This window comes from Anser cygnoides, chromosome 10, assembly GCF_040182565.1.
Source record: "Anser cygnoides isolate HZ-2024a breed goose chromosome 10, Taihu_goose_T2T_genome, whole genome shotgun sequence".
In the NCBI taxonomy this organism is placed as follows: domain Eukaryota; kingdom Metazoa; phylum Chordata; class Aves; order Anseriformes; family Anatidae; genus Anser; species Anser cygnoides.
The window spans coordinates 4,542,616-4,566,529 of record NC_089882.1 but is presented as its reverse complement, the minus strand read 5'-3'; the positions used below and the strand labels follow the sequence as shown (position 1 = coordinate 4,566,529).

General features: G+C 44.0%; 1 protein-coding gene across 8 annotated transcripts in view; it reads left to right on the top strand.

Moving 5' to 3' along the window:
• LOC106036755 (contactin-4) overlaps positions 1 to 23,914 on the top strand; it is a 300,476-nt gene that overhangs the window by 274,791 nt on the left and 1,771 nt on the right. For 7 of the 8 annotated variants that reach the window (XM_048068576.2, XM_067002911.1, XM_067002912.1 and 4 more), the window contains 10 exons: positions 10,675 to 10,850; positions 13,340 to 13,460; positions 15,374 to 15,532; positions 16,240 to 16,389; positions 16,927 to 16,997; positions 18,801 to 19,035; positions 19,565 to 19,680; positions 20,507 to 20,693; positions 21,198 to 21,310; positions 22,629 to 22,797. In XM_048068576.2, coding sequence (XP_047924533.1) covers positions 10,675 to 10,850; positions 13,340 to 13,460; positions 15,374 to 15,532; positions 16,240 to 16,389; positions 16,927 to 16,997; positions 18,801 to 19,035; positions 19,565 to 19,680; positions 20,507 to 20,693; positions 21,198 to 21,310; positions 22,629 to 22,797 — 1,497 coding nt within the window. The remainder of the gene's footprint in view (positions 1 to 10,674; positions 10,851 to 13,339; positions 13,461 to 15,373; positions 15,533 to 16,239; positions 16,390 to 16,926; positions 16,998 to 18,800; positions 19,036 to 19,564; positions 19,681 to 20,506; positions 20,694 to 21,197; positions 21,311 to 22,628; positions 22,798 to 23,914) is intronic. The other variant, XM_048068607.2, reaches the window with a different exon arrangement.

Genomic DNA, 23,914 nt, shown 5'->3' with positions numbered 1-23,914 from the left:
AGAGCAAAACAATAGCACGTCCCTCAGAAAGGCTTCTCTTCCCAGTTCATCACTAATTGGGACATGGAGACACAAGCCACTGCCTTGCAAAAGAACAAAGCACATTGAGAGACAGTCTCACCTTCACCAGGAAACAAATTAGACCTCTGTGGCCCAGAAAATGTTTTTTAAAGGTTCGTTTTGTTCTTACAGTAACTTGATTTTTTTGGAAGTAGGTGTTTGGGCTTCAGTCTTGCCTGTGGTAGCAGAGGTCTCAACAGAGTTTCACGTAAATGTCTGTCTTAAATAAAAATATCTACTGTGCACAGCAGTGTCAGAAGACAAAACACTTTATAATGAAGGTCTTATATCTATTTGATAGGCTGGGTAAATAAGGCAGCAGAGGCTTTTAATGACTTGCTCAAGGTCAGAGAAGGAAAGTAAGGAGGAGAGCTCCTTTTATTCCCTTTCGCTCCAAGATCTGTTATCTTGCTGGCCACAGAGCAGGCTTGCTCTTCGCTCTGTACTTTTCCCCCTCTTTTGCTTATCTAATTCTCCATTCAGTGTAATTCTGTTAAGCTTAATTGTTCGCATTTGGTTGTGATTCAAACTCTAAAAACTCAAACTAGTATTTAATAGGATGGTTCACATGCTGTGCTTGCCCCTAGCAGGAGCGATTTACAAGCCGGCAGTTTTGGATATGCTCCCTCTGCAAATAGCTACTAAATAGAGTTAAAATAGCTCTCTTTTTCTTGCTTTTCTTTTCCCTGTTGGCTGACTCAGTTCTTTGGATACTTGTAAATTCCAGAGGTTTGTAGCTGAGTTTGGGTAACTGCTATTGTGCTTTCCTAATTAGTTCTAAACTTGCAAGTACTTTCTGACAATGTGTAATATCCACAAGTTGGCCTGAATAGGCTTAAACTTTTCTGCTATTTATATGCAAAACCTGAATAAGAATTCAGTGCTATGACTAACTACAGACAGACATTTTCCATCTGAAAAAAAAAATGTTTTATTTAAACAAATTTTTAAAATGTTTTGAAGTAGAAAAAAAAGAAAAAAACTATATGTTACTGTGGCAGCAATATTTTTTCTAAGTGCTCAGTTTCTTAAAAAGTTTGGCTCTTTCATTTGAGGTTTACCTTTAAGCTGACCTGAGAAGATAGTTTTGAAATTGGAAGTAAGTAAAAAATAAAATTGCATAATTGATTGGCCTACCTGCCTGCAGATTAGGTTGTGTCTAGCCCTGCCCAGTGGACAACTTCTTAATTATGTCTTGTTGTCAGGATGTCATTTCCTGAGGCACTAGAGAAATGCCTAGATTTCTTTTTAGTGTAGATTGCATAAAGCTTGGGAATTACAGATTTTACTTTAGTGTGGTAGAAGCATTTTCTCAATGGGAGCTACTTGCAAGAACTTCTACTAATTATATTCTAATTATAAAATAGTAGGAGCAGATGATGCTTTAGAGAAATACTTGGGTTGAGAGCATTCATGGGATTGATAATAACAACCCAACCAGCATATAAGCCATTGTAATAACACCATGAGACAGACACTCAGCGGTGAAAACTGAGCTGGACATTCTTCCTAATGACAGATAGCCAGGAGTTCAAGTGGGAAACTCTACATTGTTCCTGGGGTTTTTATTTTGAGTTTCGTGTCCCAGTGGAGATTCTAACCATTTAATGAACTAATACATTTGGTGCTTACTAAAATTAGTGAATCGTAGCCTGTTTTCTGTCCAGGAATCCTTCCTGGTGCTTTTTTTCCCTTAAAAATGAGCATATATTCAGTAGGTCACAGTTCTCTGCCTCCATAATGAAGACAGACAGACACAGTCATTGGAAATCAGTAAAAATGATTTAGCAAGGACAAAACTGTCTTGTTATTTTGTGGATGCAAGATTTTCCACATCCCTGCAGTGTTACCCCTCAGGAGACACTGACCATACTGAATTAGCAATGGAAATATTCAGTATCTTCTGCTGATGTGCAGCACGGTGCTCATCGTTTCACATGTGACTCTTGGTGTTGATACCTAAGTTATGTCATCTTTCTGCTGGCTTTCATAAAGTATCCCCAGCCACTTTCAGTAAGACAGGTCCAACAGGGGGCAGGCAATGAAGTCTGCAAAGCATGCAAAAAGTTGCTATGTTCCAATTTTATTTTCATCCCAGCGAGAATCTTTAGCCTGTTACCACAATGAATCTTATATTCAATGCTTTTGTAGTCTGCAGCATGTTGAGGTTCTCAGGGGAAAATCGAGGCCAAAAATCCCTAAACCAAATAGAAAACCAAATGAAATAAAAAGGAGGTGCTTCCCTTCAGCTGATTTTATGTTACAGCTTAAGGGGAGTTGGGGAGTTTTTTACTGCAGCATAGGATAGCCAAAATCCCAACATGAAGAATGTAGTGCTTGACTTAAGTTAGTGACATCCTTGAACATATACAGTTCCACATGCACACACACATATAATAAAGAAACAAAATAGATTGTGTGTAGGTACATGCTAGAATGAGACTGTGACATCCTCTGTGTGTGTGTGTATGGCTCTCTAGCATGTTCAGTCTGATTGTAAAAGGAGAGTATCACTGAGAACTAATTATATTATGTTTGAGAAACAAGAGGTGGTGACTTCCTACAAATTGCATGGCTGTATGAAATGGTATTTGTGTAGGTACCTGTACTACAGCTTGTATGGGAGTTTTACTAACTCTGGGTAAATATATTGATGTAGCAGTTAGTTTAAATGTTTGTTTTAACAAAGTTAAAACGCATGGGAAATAAATTAGAATACCCTAAAATTTGCCCAGGATCTTAATGTAATAGTAAAAACTTTCCTGTTTTCAGAGATATCGGTAGGTGCTCCCGCCCAGTCCTCCTTACTGGTAGGACTGGTGACTCACTGTGTTCACATCAGCTGCTTGAGAAGCTCAGTGTGTCTGGGGCCACTTGATAAATCACCTGTACACCCAGACTTGCTTATCCCAAGACATTCATGACAAATGCAAGGCTTGATCTGGATGGCATTAAGGGTGGTTAAGCTGTGAATCATTCACTGGGAAGCTGGAAATTCCAGCTAGTGATTTTCATGCCATTCTGTAGGTTTGACAGCTCAAGAGACATCAGCTCCTAATGACTCTTGACTTGGGATTTATTCTTGCATGTCAGCTTATTCCTAACATCTTGGTCCTGAGGAGGAGGGTGTAGATAACAGACATAGAACGCAGTTAGGAAAAATCTAAAAACATATTCTACCATAACAGTGCAAAGACCATGCCAGTCACTTTATAATGTCTCAGTTTGAATGCCTGCCTATCATATTATTGCTGCTCCATTTCTTTCTGAAATTTTCTATTTGTGGTCATTACCATTCTTAATGTATTTAAAAGCCCCATAAATCAACAATCCCAGCAGGCTAAGCTGCTCAAATGGAGAAAAATCTTCTGGCCCCAGCCCATGTACATGGGCTGCACGACAGACTGCACGGTGCTGCATTTGCACAATTACCTGTGGCTTGTGTTACAAGGAGAATGGTGATTGATCCTTGAGTGACTTGCAATTTATCAAAGATTAGATATGATTTCTCCTGTATCTGATTAACCTTCTCTGTAAGATGGCCATCATTTTTGTAATGGCAGTAGATTATTCCATACTTGAAAAGATGGATATCAGCTAGTTTCAATCAATAGCCCACAAAAGGTGACACCTCAGATTCACTGGGTTATCTATAAAGTGTGTCACAAATGGTTCAATCGTTTGTCAAATATACCAATTTCTTTTAAGGCACCTCTGAAGTGGAGTGGCTTTTATTTGAGTCTGAAATGCAAAGGGAGAGAAGGTATGTTTGGGTTTTGTAGCGTAATCAGGCACTGTTGCATGCTGCTATAAAGAGCAAGTATGAATTTCTATGAGTGACAGATTTGTCTGTCATTTGCAGACCCCATTACGTATGATTTTCTTTGTCACAATTGTATGGGGAGAGCTTGATTTGATAAGATTGCATTGCACTGGGTAAAATGGAGGTTAAAATGAAGTATTGTGCCCTCTTGTTATTTAAGTAACACTCGTTGTACTCTCACTGGAGTGGATATATTTTCATATATTTTGTCTTTGAATTTGTTATAACGGCACATCCCTCCCCAGTATCCTTTGATACAATTCCATTCCTAATGTGTTTTCAGATTTAAATTAACCTTCATTTATTATTCAGCCACACAAAGGATGTGTATTTGAGTATGCAGAAATGCAATCCGCTGATTGACTGCCGGGTCCCTGTCTGGGAGGTGGGAGGCATTAATTCCTGGGAGGGAGACTTAGACAGTTTTCAATCTGTGGGAAGCTATTTTTCAATGTCAGTTTAAGAAATATGTTAATAACTTGTACCTCAACTGCAGTTCAGCTCTGAATGAAGCTGAGAAGGAGGCTGCTATTCTCACAGGTGAGGCTGAAGCAATTGGATGGGCAGGTTACTGAGGAGGGCAGTCAGGAGGAGCAGCATTTAAAATCCTCAATTACAAAAACCTGGCCCACTCCAAAACAAAGAGGCATTCCTTAGAGAAAGGGGCTCAAGCGACGTGCTGAAGCACATACCTGAAAATAGCTGTATGCCCCCTACCCTGCCGTAGTTCTGATATGGCAAGATTTAAGCCAAGTAAGTAGCAAGATAAGGATTCTCTTTCAGGAAAGCAATTTTAGCACGTCTTAAATGCCCAGCTAAACTGAGCGTATTGCTGAATAAGAGTCTCCACTCTTCCAGGAAAGGTCAAATGTTCCACCCCTTAATCCCTGTAAAATATGTGGCCACGTGTCACTGCCTGCGGTGCCAAAGATCAGTGCTGCCTGATTACATGGAAAGATCTAGACCGCTAACCACATATATTTCTAAAATCAAAAACTGACTTTAGTCCTAAGCCTAAAGTCCCCTTTCTAAGCTGATGGTGTCCCTTTCCCTTTTAATAAGATTACGGTTTATTAGGCTGAACTACCATACTACAAACACGAGGATGCTGTAAGTGCTGCAACATTGCCTGTTGAGACATGTGCCTTATAAACCAGTTATAAACCACTTACAAACGTGTCCTGCAGGAGCACACGTGTAGCAGCTGATGGTATAGAACCAAAGAGTTATGTTGATATGAGGAGGAGCTGTGCACTATTCCTGCAAGCATGTTTGTGGCTCATCACGGCTCAAGTCTGCGACAGTGTAAAGCAGTCCGTGTTTTGCCACTTATCTTTGGCTTTCCCCATGTCTTTCTCAGATTAATTTTGGCCATGCCCCTTAAAGTGCTTAAACAATCTATGAAGATAGCTGTAGTTTGCTGTGCTAATTCATACGACGTGTTTAGTTAGTCACCAGTTATTAATTTCTTTAGCTCTGGGTTATATTTTCCTGTTTTTAGTGTTTTTCACTGTGTCTGATGGTGTCCAGAGCACTGAGAGATCCTGAAGCTGAGCTAGACATCGGGTCTCGGATGCTTTGGGCTTCGTGGTCTTGGATAAATGTTTCGGTCACAAACAGGAGAGAAAGAAACACTGGAGCACATTTAAGCACTTATATATTGGACTTTGATTCTTCAGTTGCTCATAGAAAACAGATGATTCTACCTCCAAGATTGATTTTTATTATCTCCAGACATGATTTGCCTTGAAATCAATATAATAATGTAAAATGTCATTGCAAATAGAGGGCATTGATCTGTAATGCATTTATTAACTCCCTCTTATAACAACAACAACAACACAAAAATGAAAACAGTAACCCCTCTGGTTTTCCATAAAGAGAAAAAATTAGTGTTATTATTTATCTTAAAAAAAAAAAAACGTTTTAAAATCTTGTATGTGAAATTATGCAGATTAAGTACAAAATGGAGGTGAATCTTTAACATTGTAACACTAATTGCTGCCTCAGACAAGCAGGTAATTAGATGGTTAATCACACTTGCAAGTAGTGCTTGTCTGCCTAGGTCCACATAAAGAATATCAGCAACGTAGACGGAAATTCAGCCCCAGGAAAAGCAGCACTGTCCGTTTTCTGTAGCGCTGGATGCAGCCCCGTGTGCTTGGCATTGCCTCCCTTTGTCTTAGCTGCTTGTTTGAAGCATCTGGTAATTGCACATAAACTCTTGCACTTGAGCATTCATGCCTGAACCTGAAATTACCTTGTCAGCCGCGCCGGTTTTCATTAAGCAGCTAACAGATGCCCTGGCATGCTGCTGTCCCAGCGCATGATGCAGGGAGTCGGAGCCTCGTGTGCTGAGATGGCCGTGCTGCGTGTGGCAGCCTCGTGTCCCTCCTGCAACCGTGCTCTGTGCTGCACCTGCAGCAGCCTCTCTGGGCATTACGCGTCTGCACTGCTCAGCTCAGCCGTGCCCTCTGAGCGCAGTACGTGGGACGCCAGTGTTTCTCATCTACCTGAAGGAAACGAACATATCCCTCAGTGAAAGCAAACACTGCTTTTTTCCATTTAAGGAGCCAGACTATGTTTCTTCTGTCCATAAGCAGCTGCTGCAGTTTTTGCTTTCTGACTTGTGTCCATTTCCACAGTTTCCCTCCCAAAGGCACAAATATTTGCTACATACTTTGCCTCTATAGGCACTGTTAAGTCTGGGGGTGAGTTCTGATTCCTTCCATTTTCTTTTACCATGGAAAAGTATGTCCAAAACCTGAGTGTTCCCTTCTGCTCTGTCTGTTTTGACCTCCTCTGTGCCAGGACAGATGTCTAAATAAGCATTTAGGCAGTAGGTACACAAGTTTCAGAAACCAGCATTGGAAATACTGTCATTATTTCTTCTTTGGATTAGTCTTGGAGATGCTCAAGTCCACTGACTTGAGGCCAACGACAGGAGCTGTGTCTCCTGTTCAATCTTTTGCTGTGATAAAACACTGTGTGCGCCTCCTCCCTCCCGGGCTGGCGAAGCAGACCTCGTTGTTTGCTAAGCACTTTGATATCCGCAAATGAAAGGCACTGCGCCTATTAATATCGCCGAATCCCTTCCCTGCAGAGGTGAGCAAACAGCCGCCACAGCCAAGCCAAATTGGAAATGAGCGTATTTGGAAGGGGGATGCCAAGCAGCCAAGCAGTGCAAACAGAGCTGCCTTCCCGTAGGTGGGAAACCCTCTGCTTGGCTGGAACCTTGCTGGCTGGCACCACGCACACGGTGCCGCTTCTCGCCGTGCCCTGGTCCTCTTGGATCGCTCAAGATACATTTGCATGCCCTGGACTGACTTTAAAAATAAAAACCAACAAGCATTATCCCCGAGTGTCAGCCTCTGCTTCACTTTATGCCATTTATGCCGTGCCTCTGTAGCTGGTGTCCCGCTGCGTCACGTCCTCCTGATCAATGCGACGCAGCACAGCACCGCGTGAGCTACAGCAAGCAAGCGCAGCCCTGCAAAGCTGTTTATCCTAAACAAGTAATCCCCCCTAATGGACGCCCAATCAATAGCAAGCCGGGGTGGGAAGGCTTCTCTTCAGCTCGGATAATCGCTGCCCTCAGCCCGTACCGCGATGGTGCAGCCTGCGGCTGGGGAACACAGCGCGGTGTGCCCAGGTGGGACGCGCAGCGCGGGCAGCTCAGCACGGCTGCCTTTTAACGGGGTGCGAGGGACACGAGAGCAGCAGCTGAAGGTAGGAAATGCTGCTCGGGTCCGTTTCTTCTTCCAGACTGAAAGCTAGCAGGAAAGCTTTGTGAAGATCTCTGCTCATATAAGCTAAATGCATTAAATCAGAAATATGGCAAATTCTCCAAGTGTGCACCGCAGCAGTAACACTAAGGGATGTCACTCAGGATGACAGCAGGTAAGAAAAGCCAAGATGACCTTGCTGCCCCTGAGGGGGCCTGGGGGGCAGCCGAGCTGCCCTGGCGTGGCTCTGCTCCGCTGAGGGTCTGCCCCACCAGCTCGCACAAGCTGCAGGCTGAGCCCCCAGCCTGCTCAGCAGGTGAGGAAAAACGCGTGTAAAATGAAAACCACGCGTTTCCTTCACGTGGCAAGCACAAAAACCGCAGTGGTGAAAATGCCGATGTGAAAGGAAGGCGAAGAGGGAGCCTCGCTGCTTCCTGAGCCTTCAGTGACACCTACAGCCGGGCACACGGCCTCTGATCAGCAAAACCGAGAGAGACCAAAAACCAGATTATTCTGCCTCCTGACGATGGAAGGCTTTCCATCCCCTGAGAGCGCTCCCTTTGGCATTCAGCATTCCCTTGTCTCTCCTATGGAAACTCAGCAATGCCAGAGGTACCGTCACAGCACTGACCAGGAGCAGTCGTGCTCCCTGGGATGTTTGCTAGGAGGTGCCCAGTGCTGCGTCCCTCCGCGGGGCTCACAAACCTGCAGACAACAACTGCTCAGGGTGACATTACTGATAGCAGTTCTTACCCTTTATTTGCAACTGACTGTTTCAGACTTATTTTTATATATCAAGTATCTCAGAATGCACCAGAGTGCTCCAAAGGTGAGTATCACCAAAATCACAATTTTTCTTTAAATTAGCTGTCCTTGGTAACAGTGCCCATACTGAGTGAAGACATCTAAAGAAAATAATCTGCACTTGGGGTAGTAACAGAGCAGTGAGCTCAGTTCTCACATTGTGTTTGTCTTCACAGATGGCCTCTTGTGCCTTGCAGGTGGACAATAAATAAATGAGTAGTTAGTAGAAAAAATACATATTTTTTTTATTTTTGACTTGGATGCTAACCAACACAATTTTGGTATCACTAAAGCACTCACCATAATTTAAAAGGTGCCTGATGTTACAGATTTTGAAAATGCAAATCTAATAATTTTGATTACCACTTGGCTGCGTATCACCAAGGTGTGCCTACACTTGGCTGCCCTCAATTGGCTTCTGAATAACATTTTCCATTAGCTGCTCTGCTAGGGTTATTCGGGGGGGAGGAGGTGGTTTTGTTTTTCAGCTTTTCTAGTCCTTGAGAAGAGATTGGTAAGCATTCTCCTTGGGGTGATTTGTAAAGTGCATTACAGGGGGCTCCTGCTGATGCTGAGCGTGACTTGGGTCAGAGCCCTGCCTGCGTATCGTTTGTCATCGCGCCATCTCGGCCGCTCCTATAACCCGGTATGTCCAGCTGTAAGATTGCAATGCTTCTTGACATGATTGGATTGAAACCTGGGGGACTGATTTTCAAAGGCACCAGGCACTTGCAGCTCCTACAACTTCCACAAGAGCTGTGCTAAGCTGCTTTGGAAAATAGGTCTTTAGCAAACATCCATGTTTCATTCTTTGTGTTTTTATAAACTCCATGTATTTCATCAGGAAGAATCGGGTTTATGGTATGCAATTCTCACCTCTTGCGGAAGGTGAATGGCAGGTGAGGGCAGTTTGCAGAAAAACCTCGGAGCTTTGTAGGAGGCACTCATTGCATCTCAGAATCACGTCCTTCATAAACATTTCATGTGGACTTGGAGCAGGACAGAAACCAAACTGCAGAAGCTGTAAGGAATTTTGTGAGTGATTCTGTGCCACTGCAGGTGGGGAGTTTCTGCAGCATCCCAGACCCTGGATGCTCCACGTCCTCCTGTGTTTCAGCATGAGCAATTCCAAATGACTGTAAAATCCTGACACATCAGTTACATAAAAACAAAGTAATAATTAAATATTGTTTTAGTAACTTGCACTTGTACTGCTTTTCACCTGAGAGTCTGGAATGTTTTACTTGTATTAATTACTGAAGCCTCATAACAGCTACTGTGATTATGAGAAGAGTTACTCTGTTTTGTTAGAAAGTGAAACCAAAGAAACCAAAATAGAGATTAATTAAATTTGCCCAAGGTAACACTGCCATGTCTTTGAGGACTTGATCTGAAGCCTGTTCAAGTCGGTGATCAAACCTTTCTCACTGCCTCCTGGAGACTTTTGATAAGGTTTCTCAAACCCCAGGAACAGCTTCATGTCCCCCAAATTTCAGCAAATAGTTTTGCCCAGGACATTTATTTTTTGCAATACCCTTACTGTTTTAGCAGAGTTAAGCAGTTGGACAGTAGTCCCTGGATGAAGTAGTTAAGATTTTGGTTTCATATTCTAGAGAATGAATAATGCCCGTAGTATTTTACCATGACAGCTGTGTGGAACAGACTTTTGGAATAAGTAAAAATATCTATCTGTATATGATTTTCAGACTTTTGGTCTCATTGTTAAGCAATATTTTTTCTCCTTTTCATTTCCTCTGTGGCCCTGTAGAAAAAAAAATACAGCATTTTTGTCAACAGAAATGAAAGACAAATGTTAACTTTAGAGGCAGAGGGAATTCATAGGCACAGATGAGGAGCTGAAGTTGGCATAATGTGTCATGGCTCATCTTTCTGTGCCACCATTTTGTTCGTACTGCATGACTAAAGTGAAATATGGGCAATTAAACTAGTGGTAAAGGATCCACGTGAACTCCAGCTGTGAATGAGGAATTTGTTGCATTCTTTTCCATCTTTTTCTTTTCTCCTTGTTCATCTGGATTGCAGCTAGAAGAGGATTCTGGAAGACTTCTTGATAATTTTTCCATCCAACAAAAAGAGAAAGGTATCAGGATAAAATCAAAGATGTGATAGTTCAGTTTTTTGAAAAATTTCAAGAGCTACTATTGTGATAGATCGTGTACAGTCATTTTCAGCTCCACATGGGCCTCCCTTTCTCAGGAAGACAGGACTAACTTTTTTTTTCTCTGTTGTCTTCATTTGTAGATCCAACACGGGTTATGGTGTCACCTTTCAGCATGGACGTCACCGTTGGAGAAAGTATTGTCTTGCCTTGTCAGGTATCTCATGATCACTCACTAGATATCATGTTTACCTGGTCATTCAATGGACACCTGATAGACTTTGAAAAAGATGGGGACCACTTTGAAAGAGTTGGAGGGGTAAGTATTAATACTAAAGCAATCCCCCCAAAGTGTTCCCCTTTTCTATTGACAGTCACAGTAATAGCTGAAAATAACATAGAGTTGAGTTAACACTAGGAGACATCTTATGGCTCATAGACTGAGAAAATAAACATTGACAGTACGCTACGTTGTGATAGTTGATGTAGAATTGTTATAATTGCTTAATGACATGCCTTAAATCTGCTGGCATGAATGATGTGTTACCATTGTGGTGAGCTGTACATCAGAAGACCTGTAAGGCATTTTCTTATTGCAAAAGACTGGAAGACTTTTTTATGGACCTCCACATGTAAGTCCATACCAGCTTTTCTGTGTCTGTAACAAAAAAAAAAAAAAAAAAAAAAAAAAGTAACAGCTGTAGAACTTTTTATTTATTCAGAAATTGGGAAAAATTAGAAGACACCCTCAAATTTGTGCAGGCAGTCTTTGTTGACATATTTATATGTCTGTGTCCTTCTCTTGTGACCACATGCTTGCAATAAGTGTTTTTCCTCCATGCAAAATGATCTGCATAAAGTTACAAACGCCACTGACCTTTGGAAATGATGTTTCTCCTCAACATTATCTGTGCAAGTTTCTGGGTGATGTCATTCTGGTATCTTCCGGTTCCTTGTTTGTTTATAGGAAACCCAGTCTGCACCAACTGACAATGCAAACTTTTGCAATGTCCAATGAAATGTTTGTTTAAAGGTTTAGAAGATGACGTTCATGCAAATCTGATAGCTAGGAGAAGAGTCAGGTGTGAGGTGATGTTTAGACTCTCCATTAATTACAGCCCTAGCCATCCCTGTCATTCAAGAAGATGATCAAGTGGAAGGTATGGGAAAGCAGCTGTAGTGCAGGTAGGAATTGCTTTCCTTCCATGGGAGAGGAGAAGGCAGTTGCTATTTTCTGCCTCTCCAGGAAGGTTTAGGACCAGAAAGTCCCTCTCAAGGCAAGTGTGCTGGCTGGCCAGTGCCCAGCCCCGAGCCCCAGAGAGGAGTACGCCCCAGGTGACAATCTACAGCATCACTGACATGGCCCCTTGGCTAATGTGGGCAGTCTGAGTTTCCCTGAAATTGCTGCAGAATAAATTTGGGGAATTGGAAAGGGTCAGCGTCATACAAGATATCCGAGGAAGCCATCTGTTGGAAAGGGTTTTCACATAAGGATGTAGCATGTCTGTCAGACCTTCCTCCAGCTTGTTATGCTATTCTTTTGAATAAAAATAATTTCTGAATAATTTTTGATAAAACTGGACCAGAAGATTCACAGACTATGTGTAGAAAATGAGTGAAAAGTTTACTTTTTTTGTAATCCTCATGTTTTTCTTCACAGCTCAGATTTCATCTGATTTACCCTGCTCAATGTTGTACTGGTCTTGTGGGAGTTTAATTTCTGAGTTGCAATTAAAAATTGCTTTTCCCATCATCTTTCCAGACTATTTTTTTCCACTTTTATTGAGTGAACATAACAAGAAAAATATGGAAAGAAATATAATAATTTTTCAGCAGAGGTAGAGGACAGAAGGGAGTTTTACGTGTTACTCTAAGGGAGGTTTGACAAAGTCACGTGCCGTGCTGGGTTTCGGGCAGACAGGCAGTCTATGTTTACACTTGTCAAGAGTGAAATTTGATGCTAAAAGGAAAAGGAAATACAATTTACAAGCCTTGCTTTTATACCTAAAAAAATCATTAAAAGATGCACTTAAAGATTTATGCCTAGGGTGCACATCAGCAGTGACAGCTCTTCCCAGTGACTGAGCTGCAAAGCCAAAATTACAAACTTTATTAATATTCTTTAGTCAGAAAGCCACAATCACAAGGTTACCCTGAGACTTCTAATGTATTGAATGTTTTGTGTCTAGAGAAAAATTTAGAAAGAGTTTTGAGCTTCCTATACATACAGAAACGTAATTAGTTCTATTCAACAGTTAATCAGACATGCATTTGGTGTTCGGAAAACAAATTACTGCTGTTAGGTAATGCGAGATTTCCTCGGAGAGTGCTGTTCTCATGATCTTTAGTACAAAAACGCCAGGCAATCAAAATGCTGGCCGTAATACAAGGCCATGAAACTGTTGCAGATGCCTCATAATTTGGGCTGGTTTGCACTTGTGAAATAGATGTAGACAGGACTTAGACATGTGAACAGTGAAGAGGCTATAAATTGCTTATCCAGAGAGGTGAAGGAGGAATTGAGGCAAGCCTGCCCCACATAAGCTCTGTCACGTTGTTTTAATGGGGAAACTGCTTAACGGACCCAAACCTGGCTCCCTTGCCCCTTGCAGAAGCCATAATTTTAGAAACGCTCCCGCTCTTATCTTCAAGGCGAACTCACATAATTTTAATAGTCCACGGCTTGCATTACGAATGTTTTCATCAGCCAGTATAAAATAAATCCATTAGTCACAGTGTCCTTCATGTGATAATGATGTTTAGCGCTCATTAAAAAGTAATTGTAACCACTTTTCCCTACTTTATCAGCAGGATTCAGCTGGTGATTTGATGATCAGAAGCATCCAGCTGAAGCATGCTGGGAAGTACGTCTGCATGGTGCAAACAAGTGTGGACAAGCTATCGGCTGCTGCAGACCTGATTGTAAGAGGTATTTGCATTTTGTTACTGTTGTTGTTGTTGGAAAATTTCTTTTTTTTTCCTATCTTCTGCAGCTAGTAAGACAATTTCTGTGCTCAGATACATTCACTGGGATCCCAGAATCTTGTAATTAATCTAAGAAATAAATTCTAAGTACAAGCTGTGGTTCACAGTACATTCTCAAGCAGCATATGTAAAGCTGCTTTCGTATATGCATACTCGTACAACAGACACGCAGCAGATAAACACGAGTACACGTTCATGTCCGGAATGCAAAATTTGCACCAACTGAGCTCATTTCTTTGGTGAATCGTGCAGCAGAAATAGGTAGGGAACACAGCCGTTTTGCTTTGGTCTCTCTGAATGGCTCTTTTCATCTGCTAACATCACGTTTATGGCTGCACTGTGGAGCAGGGTCAGACCATGCGTGGTGGTGGGCAGCAGTGACCGATGGCCCTGTAAGAAGCACGAGAGTGCCCAGGCTCCCCGTTACACCGGTTCTTGTATTTTTGCTGCAGCATTATTTCAGATCTGTCGGGGGTTTTGTTTTGTTTTGTTTTTTGTACAAACATTTCAAAACAGCCTGCTGTGAGAACTTCAGTTAGGTAATTTCCTTAGTGTTGGCTCTGTAAACAAACAGGAGGAACATTAAATTCTCACAAGAAAGTGGCCGCTGGTGACAGCACAAATACCGGTCTTGTCCCTCTCCCGAAGCATCAGTAGGGATGTCTGCATCCAGGCAGTGGCCCCATGGCTGCACCTGGAGTTGTGCTGCATCGTGCCACCAACAGTGTGCAAACTGGGAGATATTGCTGGGCTGTGAGACTGGATAGGGGAGGTGAAAAGCTGCTGCATAAATAGAGCATCCATAATAAATTTAAATTTTGTTAAAAATATAGTCATTGGAGTTACGTCAAGATAATGTGACGCAGCCTTTCCCAGGGAAAGGCTGTCAACCCCTTGCATGTCTTCGGCAGTGCCATACGTTTAGGGGATTTGTACCCTTGGTGACAGACCATCCCAGCCCCAAACCTGTTATCTCACTTTCTTGCATCAATGTGCAGCTACCAGTTCCTTCTTGTATGCTCTGATAATTACACGAGGATGCCAAAGATTCTTTTCCTTTTCTTGACTTTGGGATAGCATCTGCGTGAATGTCTCTGAATTAATCTGACAATATTTCCCTGCACCCTGTTAAGACGTATATTAGGAAATGTTGGGAGTAACCATCATTACTCCAAGACATGAAGTGAAGATGGGTCATGTCGGCATCTGCCGAGCAGGAGGAGTAATTTGTGAAGCACACAATGAGGTTTCACTCCTCTTGTGGAACCTGGGGGGAAGGACCGAAGGAGCTAACAGCCGAGCGAGGCTGCATTGCACGATTGCTCTCCCCACAGCCTAGCAATATCATTTAGAATTTTAATTTCTTAGAAATTAAATCTGGCTAGACCTGCTGAAACTTTAATTTTAAAGATGGGATACTGGAAGATTTCAGGGTATTTTAGATATTTAAGTATGTCCAGGTCTTAATATCATTTGAGAACAATTTTAGTCCAAGGATGGAGGAATGAACTGCAAGATGAAAGTTTGCTGTGAAGTGGTGCTTCTGGGGGGAGACGTCACCTCGGTACCACTGCTGGTAGGAATGGCCGTGTGATGAAGGAGAGGTCGTACCGCTGGTGGTGGCGTCCTGCAGTGCTTTACTTGGTACTCAGCAGTCAAAGAGAAAACACTGCCCATACTCAGGCACGATGCTTGTTACAGCAGGTTTTTTGTTGTTCAGCCTCCCAGCACAGCCAAGCTGCAGCTGCAGCTCCACGCCAAGCCACCTCTCTCCTGGGTTGGGAGGGAAGGCCTGGGCCCCGTTCCCCCAACCTCTGCCTGGCTTCAAGCGCTCTCCTCCTGTGACTTTTCTGGCAGGTCCCCCGGGCCCACCAGAAGCTGTGACCATCGACGAAATCACCGACACCACCGCTCAGCTGTCCTGGAGACCTGGAGCAGACAACCACAGCCCCATCACGATGTACGTGGTGCAGGCCAGGACCCCCTTCTCGGTGGGGTGGCAGGCGGTGAGCACAGGTAAGCGCCAAGCCCCGAGCACACCCTGGGGAGCAGCTCTGCCCCAAAAGTCATTTCCCTGGCTGCAGCACAGCGCTCTTTTCAACGAGTTTCAAGTTAGGCAACCCAAAGATTTAGGGTCCAGTCAGTGCGATTACTCATCCATTTTTCTCATGAATGTTTAAGGGAAAACAGAATGAATTCCTATCTTCTGTTGCTGCGCGGGAGATATACAGCAGTAATTGCGGTCTATAAAGACATCCCTCGGGGACGGGCCATGTCATCTGGCCTATCTTTAAGTAGAATTATCTCCCTGATAGAGGGGAAAATTCCATGATGTAATTGCTCATTCCACCAGAGGTTAATTTCGTTCCAGTAACCGTTAAACAGAGAGAACAGTGAAGTTTAAAAAGAGAAAAATAAAAAACATGTAAACCTGTTGTCTTGACACCTTGTTTTCGAAAAAGTGTCAATTTAGAAGAAACTTCTTAAGGAATTTCTGTGCTAAAATCACAATGTTTTAATTGTCCCTTTCTTGCTTTAGCAGTCTCTCTAACTTTAGCAATTAATAAAATGTTAAAAAAATAAAAAAGGTTTGTCAATCGGTATTTGCTTTCTATTAATGTTAAACCCTCATTTCTAAGGGCATCTGCTAGGACATTTTCTCAGCTGTTTCTAATACTTTAAGTGGGTTTTCACTGCACTCCTGACCCATGGCTGTCTCCCAGTTCCAGAGGTCATCGATGGTAGGACATTCACAGCGACCGTGGTGGGTCTGAATCCTTGGGTCGAGTATGAATTTCGAGTAGTGGCTGCCAACCTAATTGGGATTGGAGAGCCAAGCAGACCTTCAGAGAAGAGAAGAACTGAAGAAGCTCGTAAGTAGTGTTGGGCAGCTGAGTTAAATCTCATTGCATGAGTGCTAATCATCATTAAAGGATGTCTGACAAGTCTTGAGAACTGTAATGCTCCTTGATGCTGTCCCTATCTTTCGGTCTGGCAGAAAGGGGTCACAGCCAGGAGTAGGCTCAGGGTGGTGGTTGCAGGGATCCGTGTCTCAGTCATGGTAGGTGCCTCTTCTGCTCCGCTTTAGCTTGTAATGGAACAGAATGTGAAACATGAAAATAAGTAAAAGCCTTTTTTATGGAAGATAAATGTTTAAACTAAACAATTAGAGACTGAATACACAAGTTAATTGACATACTTTTCGTATACTATTATTGACATAATTTTAATGTGCTGTTTGCCATGGCAAATTAGTCATTTGCTAATGTTTCTGATACCCAGCAGGGGAAGGCCAGCAGAGTCCTGTAGCTGTTACATTTCAACACGCTTCTTTGGTTTCAAAATCATCACGTGCATTTTCAGTGCTATCTACAATGCTACATCTTTTTTTTTTTTTTTTTTTTTTTCAGTTCCTGAAGTGACCCCGGCTAATGTCAGTGGAGGCGGCGGGAGCAAGTCTGAGCTAGTCATTACATGGGAGGTAAGTGGAGTCCAAACTGAGAGGAAAATTAATACAGTGGTGATCTAGATGCACCCTTCCACCCCAGTGTCTTTCCACGGAGCTCCTATAAATGGTTTGAGGTAAAAAGTCCCAGCTGTGTGATAAAATAGCCCAGCTACTGAAATCGAGCTAAAGCCCATGCCCCATCCCAGGCCATGGTGCCATGAAGCAGCAGCGAAGCACTGAGCAGGGGACTGCAAGGTGCCCATTGCTGCTTCAGCACAGTGTGTATGGCAAAACCTGCATGGGCTGCCTACGGGCAGAAACCACCCAAGGGGTAAAACAGAGTCTTGAGAGATCGAGCTTGGCATGCCCTCACCCAGCTGAGAACCACAGCTGGCTCTCAAGCTTCAGCCCTCATCCCTGTGCCGGGTTATATGGCAGCAAGTGGTTAAGAGTTAGCAAGACACATTGCATGCTGGCTTTCGTTGCTGCTAATGAAAGGAAAGCCAGCACGAGGAGATACAGAGATGAAAAATGTTTAACATTCCTTAAGGCAGCCAGGGCTAGAACTTTAGTCATTTGTCTGCTCATATTTTCATGTTATGATGCGGTGCAGCTGGCATATTTTTCCTAATAATGAACTTCACTAGACATGCTAACACTTCCACTTAGCACTATTCCTGACCAGGCTGGCAGAATGAATCACCAGAGATATTTTTAAGGTTATTAAAAAACTATAAATGGGTTTTTCTCCTTACCACACAGCTCAATGTGCTAAATTTCCTCCTCCATTGGACTAATTAGTTTCGCTGTATCTCCTACAGATACTCCAATATGTCTCAAAAACACAAGAACATCAGCCGTGACTTTGACTCATAATTTGCACGAAATATAATTTGTATTCCAATAGAACAGTCAGTTTACTCTTGTAAATGTCCAGAGACCATTTTTCTAATAGTCTGATATTTTTTGAGCCACAGACAACAGAGCTAGAAGCAGTCACCAAAAGTAACCCCTGCAATGTGCTTAAGCACCATGGCCATCTGTGGGACAGTGGCCCCTAATTACAGATTATTTTCACCCATTGGAGCTTTGGGTTCGGACAGGCCTTTTCGGGCACTACATGCCTGCAAGAAGGAAGGCACAGTGTGCATACACGTGACCTGGAGGTGACAGGTTGTTTCTTCTAGTTGTTCTCCTTCACGTTTGTGACAAGTCACTCTCTGTCGTCATGATTTCTAAGAGATCATGACATTGGGAAGCGACTATTCGGCTGACCTAGCCTGGGTCGCCACGTAACAACGGGTCCACATACCATGGGTGCTGCGTGGGGCCACCAGCCCCATGCAGTGGGGGGACATCAGTCAGGACATGTTCTTCAGGACTTCACGTGTGACTCCAAAGATGTCAGAGCAGCTGCACGTGCCTTGGGAAAGCAGTTGTGTCCTGGGTTCACCCCAACAAACTTCAGACACTTAGTCACTGCAGGGCCTAAAATTACTGGCTTTGTCACACCAGACTCCCTGTCTAGTCAGGAAAGGAAGGTAGGCAGCTGTGGAAATGGATTAAGTCCTAGACAAAGTGACTTCTGGAGATGTTTTCTCCTCTGACTGCAGGGAGCACACAGAACAGCAAGGCCTCTAGCACAGACATCACTGAAGTGCCTAAGATCAGGATGGGATAAATTCAGGTTAGATGCAAAGCAGAATTCCAGCTGCCTCCCATTCCTAATCCTTACTTAGGACAGTAATTTTAGAAGGAGAAGAAGCAATAGGGGAATGTAAACAGGGAAATAAATGCATGAATCGCTGAGTTCTCCTGCTGTTTGCCTGCCCCCAGACGGTGCCCGAGGAGCTGCAGAATGGAGGTGGCTTCGGCTACGTGGTGGCCTTCCGCCCCTTCGGCACCGTCAGCTGGATGCAGACCGTCGTGGCCTCCCCAGACGCCTCCAGATACGTCTTTCGCAACGAGACCCTGCCGCCCTTCTCCCCCTACGAAGTGAAAGTGGGGGTGTACAACAACAAGGGGGAAGGGTCCTTCAGCCCCGTGACGGTCGTGTACTCGGCGGAGGAAGGTAGGGCGAGGAGCCCACCCCACTGCCCCCTCCTACCCCTGCCTCATGTTGGCCGCCTGAGGTGCTGACCGGGCCTGAAAGGGTTTAGCATCCGCACCGACACATCCTTTGACTCCGATCCTTGCTCTGATTTATAATAAATGGCGCGCCACGATTAATTCTTTTGATAGTCATTAAAATAACATTAATCGTAATGAAATCTTTTGATATTAATGGAAAAGTAATATGTAATCTGGAAAGAATTCAGCTGAGAATTAGTATGAATTAATGTCCACTGATTAGAAAATGTTCCCTCTTGTCCTAATTACTGTACATGGTATCCTGGGTTGAGTTTAGAAATGACATTTATTATTTCTTCTGCGGAGGGGAAGCGCCGTCTGGCACAGGCCTGACAGGACTTGGTTTTGAAATGGGAAAGTTTGTTTTTGTAGCATGCCTCTTTTTGCATGCAGTGACGAAAATCCCTTGAATTTTGTGACTAATTGAACATAAAATTGAAAACTGACTTTATTTTAACTCGTCTACCCAGAGCCAACCAGAGCCCCAACCACTGTTTTCGCCAGAAGTCTTTCTGCCTCAGATGTTGAAATTTCTTGGGCTCCCCCTCGAGAGAATCAGCATAAAGGAAGAATACAGGGGTATGAGGTATGGAAGCGAACCGTGGCATCGTTTCAGCACCAGGCACTGAGCAGACACGGGGACGTGCCGCGGCAATGTGCCGTGGCAATGCAGGGCAGGCGGGTCCTGCTGCGTGCTGGCTTCCCGTTGTTTCCTCAGCACACAGAGACTTCTCTCCCAGGGTAAAAGGCTGTGCATCTATCTGTGTCTAATCTGTCGGAAAATGCAGATCAGAGCTTGCTGGGGGAAGCCTGTGTGCGCTGGTGGCAGGGAGAGGCTGCTCGGAAGTCAGCATGCTTCAGCGGGAAACTGAAGTGCATAAATTGTGTCATTTTCTCCATCTCAGAGCAAAGCAGTGGTCAGCAGTACCAGCCCTGGGTTTACGAACAGAAGTCAGCATATCTAATCCTTGGGGTCTCCCCTGAGAAAGATAAAAAACATCAAGAGTTACCGAGATGAGATGGAGCGTTGTCCTAATGGGCTTTCACTTCCAGGATGGTGTCTGCAGCCTTGCTCCATTCAGCAGTAATTAGGCTCGCATTAACCGTTCAGATAAACTTCACACTAGATGCAGTGTTTCATTTACTGCCAGTAATGGCTACAAAAAACTATGGCCCTGAAAGGCTTAGTGATAGCAAGGTAGGCAGGAAAATGTGCTTCCATGGCCAGCCAGCAGCTGAGCTGCTGGGAAGAGAGCAATGCAGCTGTGCTGGTGTCCAGCAAGGAACAACATGTGGGATTGGGCTCTGTGGGTACCGACATTTTGGACAGAAGTGCCAGAGTTAGCGCTAGGAACTGCCGGCGTGCTGCCAGCCCATGGCTGGGGCGTTGAAGTACCTGCTCTGTTTTCCAGGTCAGGTGTTGGAGACATGACGAAAAGGAAGAGAACGCAAAAAAGATCAGGACGGTTGGTAACCAAACATCCACAAAAGTCACCAACTTGCGAGGCAACGCGCTCTATCACTTGGCAGTCAAGGCCTACAACACTGCTGGCACCGGGCCCTCCAGCGCCACAGTCAACGTCACTACAAAGAAGCCACGTGAGTCCTCCTGGCCACACACGGTGCTCTTGCCTGGGAGGGTTTCTAACAGCGCTCTCCTTTGGCTTTCAGGTTTTTTCAAGTCTGAAGGAGCTGGGAGATGTTTCTTTGCTGCTGCTTTGTGCACAAGGCTTACCAGCCTTTTTTTTCTTTCCTTTTTTTTGTAAGGTTCTTCCCCATGTTAAGTAAGCAGAGCATGCAAAACTGAAATCATAGCTGTGCAGGAAAATTAAATATTTATCTCATCCTTCAAGAGGGCTTTTTTCTTCTGGTCTCAGGCATGTTGAGCAACTGAGTAAATCCTTTTTTTCATTTAGAGGAGTGTGTTGTGTCACACCTCCTGTGACCTTGAGGACACAGATCAGTGAAACCGCTCATTAGCTTGCCGGAGGGGTAGGACTCTGCATGCTCAGCTGGGGTGGTGGAAGCTACATTGCTACTGGGAGGAATCAAACTGGAAACAGTGTTCCTTAGTAAAATAATCCTTTCTATATTTCGCTGTAGCGCCAAGTCAGCCCCCTGGGAACATCATATGGAATTCGTCAGACTCCAAGATCATCCTGAACTGGGACCAAGTAAAAGCACTGGATAACGAGTCAGAAGTGAGAGGCTACAAAGTGAGTATTGTGTCAGCATGACGCCACTGCACGGCCTCCCTCAGGACCTGCAATGAATCCTCATTTAGCTTTAGCTGCCTCCAGATTCTTGTACTGGGGTATAAAGGACATTTCCATGAATCCTGTGTCAAGTTCAGGGTTTATAATAAAACTAGATTAGGTGTTTTTTCGTGGTACTTGCCTGCTTTTACGGGTTGAAACAGGAACATTCCCCCAGAAACAGCGACCCCCCGGCTGCGCCCATGAAGGCGTCAGCCCGCAGACCTGCGGCTCCCCCTCCCCAGCCCCTGCCTCCTCTGCAGCTCAGCCCAGGAGGCTCGTAGCCCACCTGCAGGACTGCTCTCCTGCCTTGGGTGGAAACCTTCCAGAGGCTATAGTTGGCTCCTTAATTGCAGATAAATAAAATGCTTTTCTAATAGCTCCATTTTCTTCAGAGAGCAAAGCCAAAAGAAAAGAAAGAGAATCCTCATTAGTAGCAGTTTTAATAGGTTTTAATTTAGCCAGAGAGAAATCTTGGGAAGAATTCAGCTCTATCACCTTACACAAGGGTTTAATTTGGCCCAAAGAAGACATCAGTGAGCAATTGCCAGCCATTGCCTTGAGGGCTGGACTGTGCAAACGTTTTCCACCAGAGCTGGAAACGACAAAGAACCTGGGCATGCTTCATGTTTTGTTCACAATCTGAAATTCTGGCGGCATCAGCCTTGGGAGCCTGTGCCAGCTGTCACTTCTGCCCTCACTTTTAAGTATCTTTGGTGCACTCTATTGGATTATCAGAAATAAGTAATTCCTCAGGGTTTTCAGTCAAAAACCTCAGATGAGTCTCAGTAGTTTGGACCATCTCTTCACTACATTTTTTTAGGTTTGAAATGCAAATTAAGAAGTCACTTGAAACAGGTGAGAGAGATTCTCATCAGACTTGAAAAAGCAAAATCCTTCTAGCAGGTTTCTAAAAAACCTTTTAAACTTATTGTTAGAATAACAGAGTCTTATTCCTTCCTGGCTCCCAGCAAAACATTGCTCATCGTTTTATTTTTTTTTCCTGGAAAACTTCTATGTTGTGTCACAATTTATGATGTTAATTAATACGACTTCCAGATCTTAGAAGGTGAATCAAAAAAGCAATTTATTCTGGGAAGCCAGAAGGGACCGTGGGGGTCAGAATATCACCTCTGTGACCAGACTGTGTGTCTGGGCATTGATGAGTATGATCAGGGGCTCTCGAGACATGAGAAGAGCGGTGGTAAATCTGGACGCTCCTACAGCAATGAACCTTTCTGCTGTTTCTGCCTCCTCGTCTCTCTCCCGCTCGCTGCAGGTTCTGTACAGGTGGAACAGGCAGAGCAGCGCCTCTGTGATCGAAACCAACAAGACCTCGGTGGAGCTCTCCCTGCCCTTTGACGAGGACTACATCATAGAGATAAAGCCCTTCAGTGACGGGGGCGACGGCAGCAGCAGCGAGCAAATCCGAATCCCAAAGATCTCAAGTAAGGCCGGGGAGTGGGGTGCGTCAGCCAGTGCCCCGGCCCCTTTGCTTCATGATGGGTTAGCTCCTCATTAGTAGCAGTTTTAATAGGTTTTAATTTAGCTTTGCATCACCCTAGGGAGCAGCTGCAGCTACCAGCAGGGCTGAGCCAGGGCAGGCATTGGCTTGAGCACTGGCTTCTCAGGGAGCTAAAATGCAGGATCAGACGACATTCAAGCCCAAATTCCTGGTTTCATCCCGAGCAAAGATTAAGCCATGAGAAACAGCACCACAAGTGGTTATATTTGTATTTAAGATTTCTAGACACTTTCCGCTCTCCTACTTCCATGCTCGTATATACTGAATATATTGTTTCACTGCAATTCACTATAACAAAATATAAAATGCAGTGTTCAGAGGCTTTTAAATTTATAAGGCTACTGTATAGCAATATTCCATTGTGTGTTGGATGCATAAATATTTATTTAGGGAAATGAGGTTGTGTAGAAGAACAAACAGAAAAGAGAGTATTTTATTACTCAACATTGCTTTTGCAAAATCTCCGTGTCCCATCTTCCATTAATAACACCGCAGTTTATAAGCTGCATTAAATCAGAAGCCTCTGCAATGCAGGAATATGGCATTAAAATTACAGCAATGTAAAAACTCTGGGTGAGATCAGAATTATCTCCACCAGGCTGTGTGCTGTAGCCATATAAACCACACAGAAGGATTTCATGGGCAGACACAGGAGAACGAAGGAGAGCAGGAGCACATGCCAGTTCCTGTTTGGCTCCACGCTGGAGCATCCGTGTAGCTCCTTCAGGTCATGGATCGGGCCGGGCTGGTGCCACAAGAACAGCTTGAATATAGTATAGCTGGAAAAATAAATGTAAAGAAAAAAATAAAAGAATAAGAGGCCATGAAGTAATATAATGTGAGAGTAGCCTCAGCACCAGAGCAGTGGGAATTGAATGAAAAGCAGGCGTTCAGCTGGAGAGGCACAGGCCTCCAGGCAGGGGTCGGACCCTCTGCTGCCACCACCAGCGGAGGGCACGGAGCTACCCGGTGGGGAGAGGCTGGGCTCGTGAGGGCTGCTCTCGGCGCTGGTGGCTCATCTTCTTCCCCCCCTCTCCTTT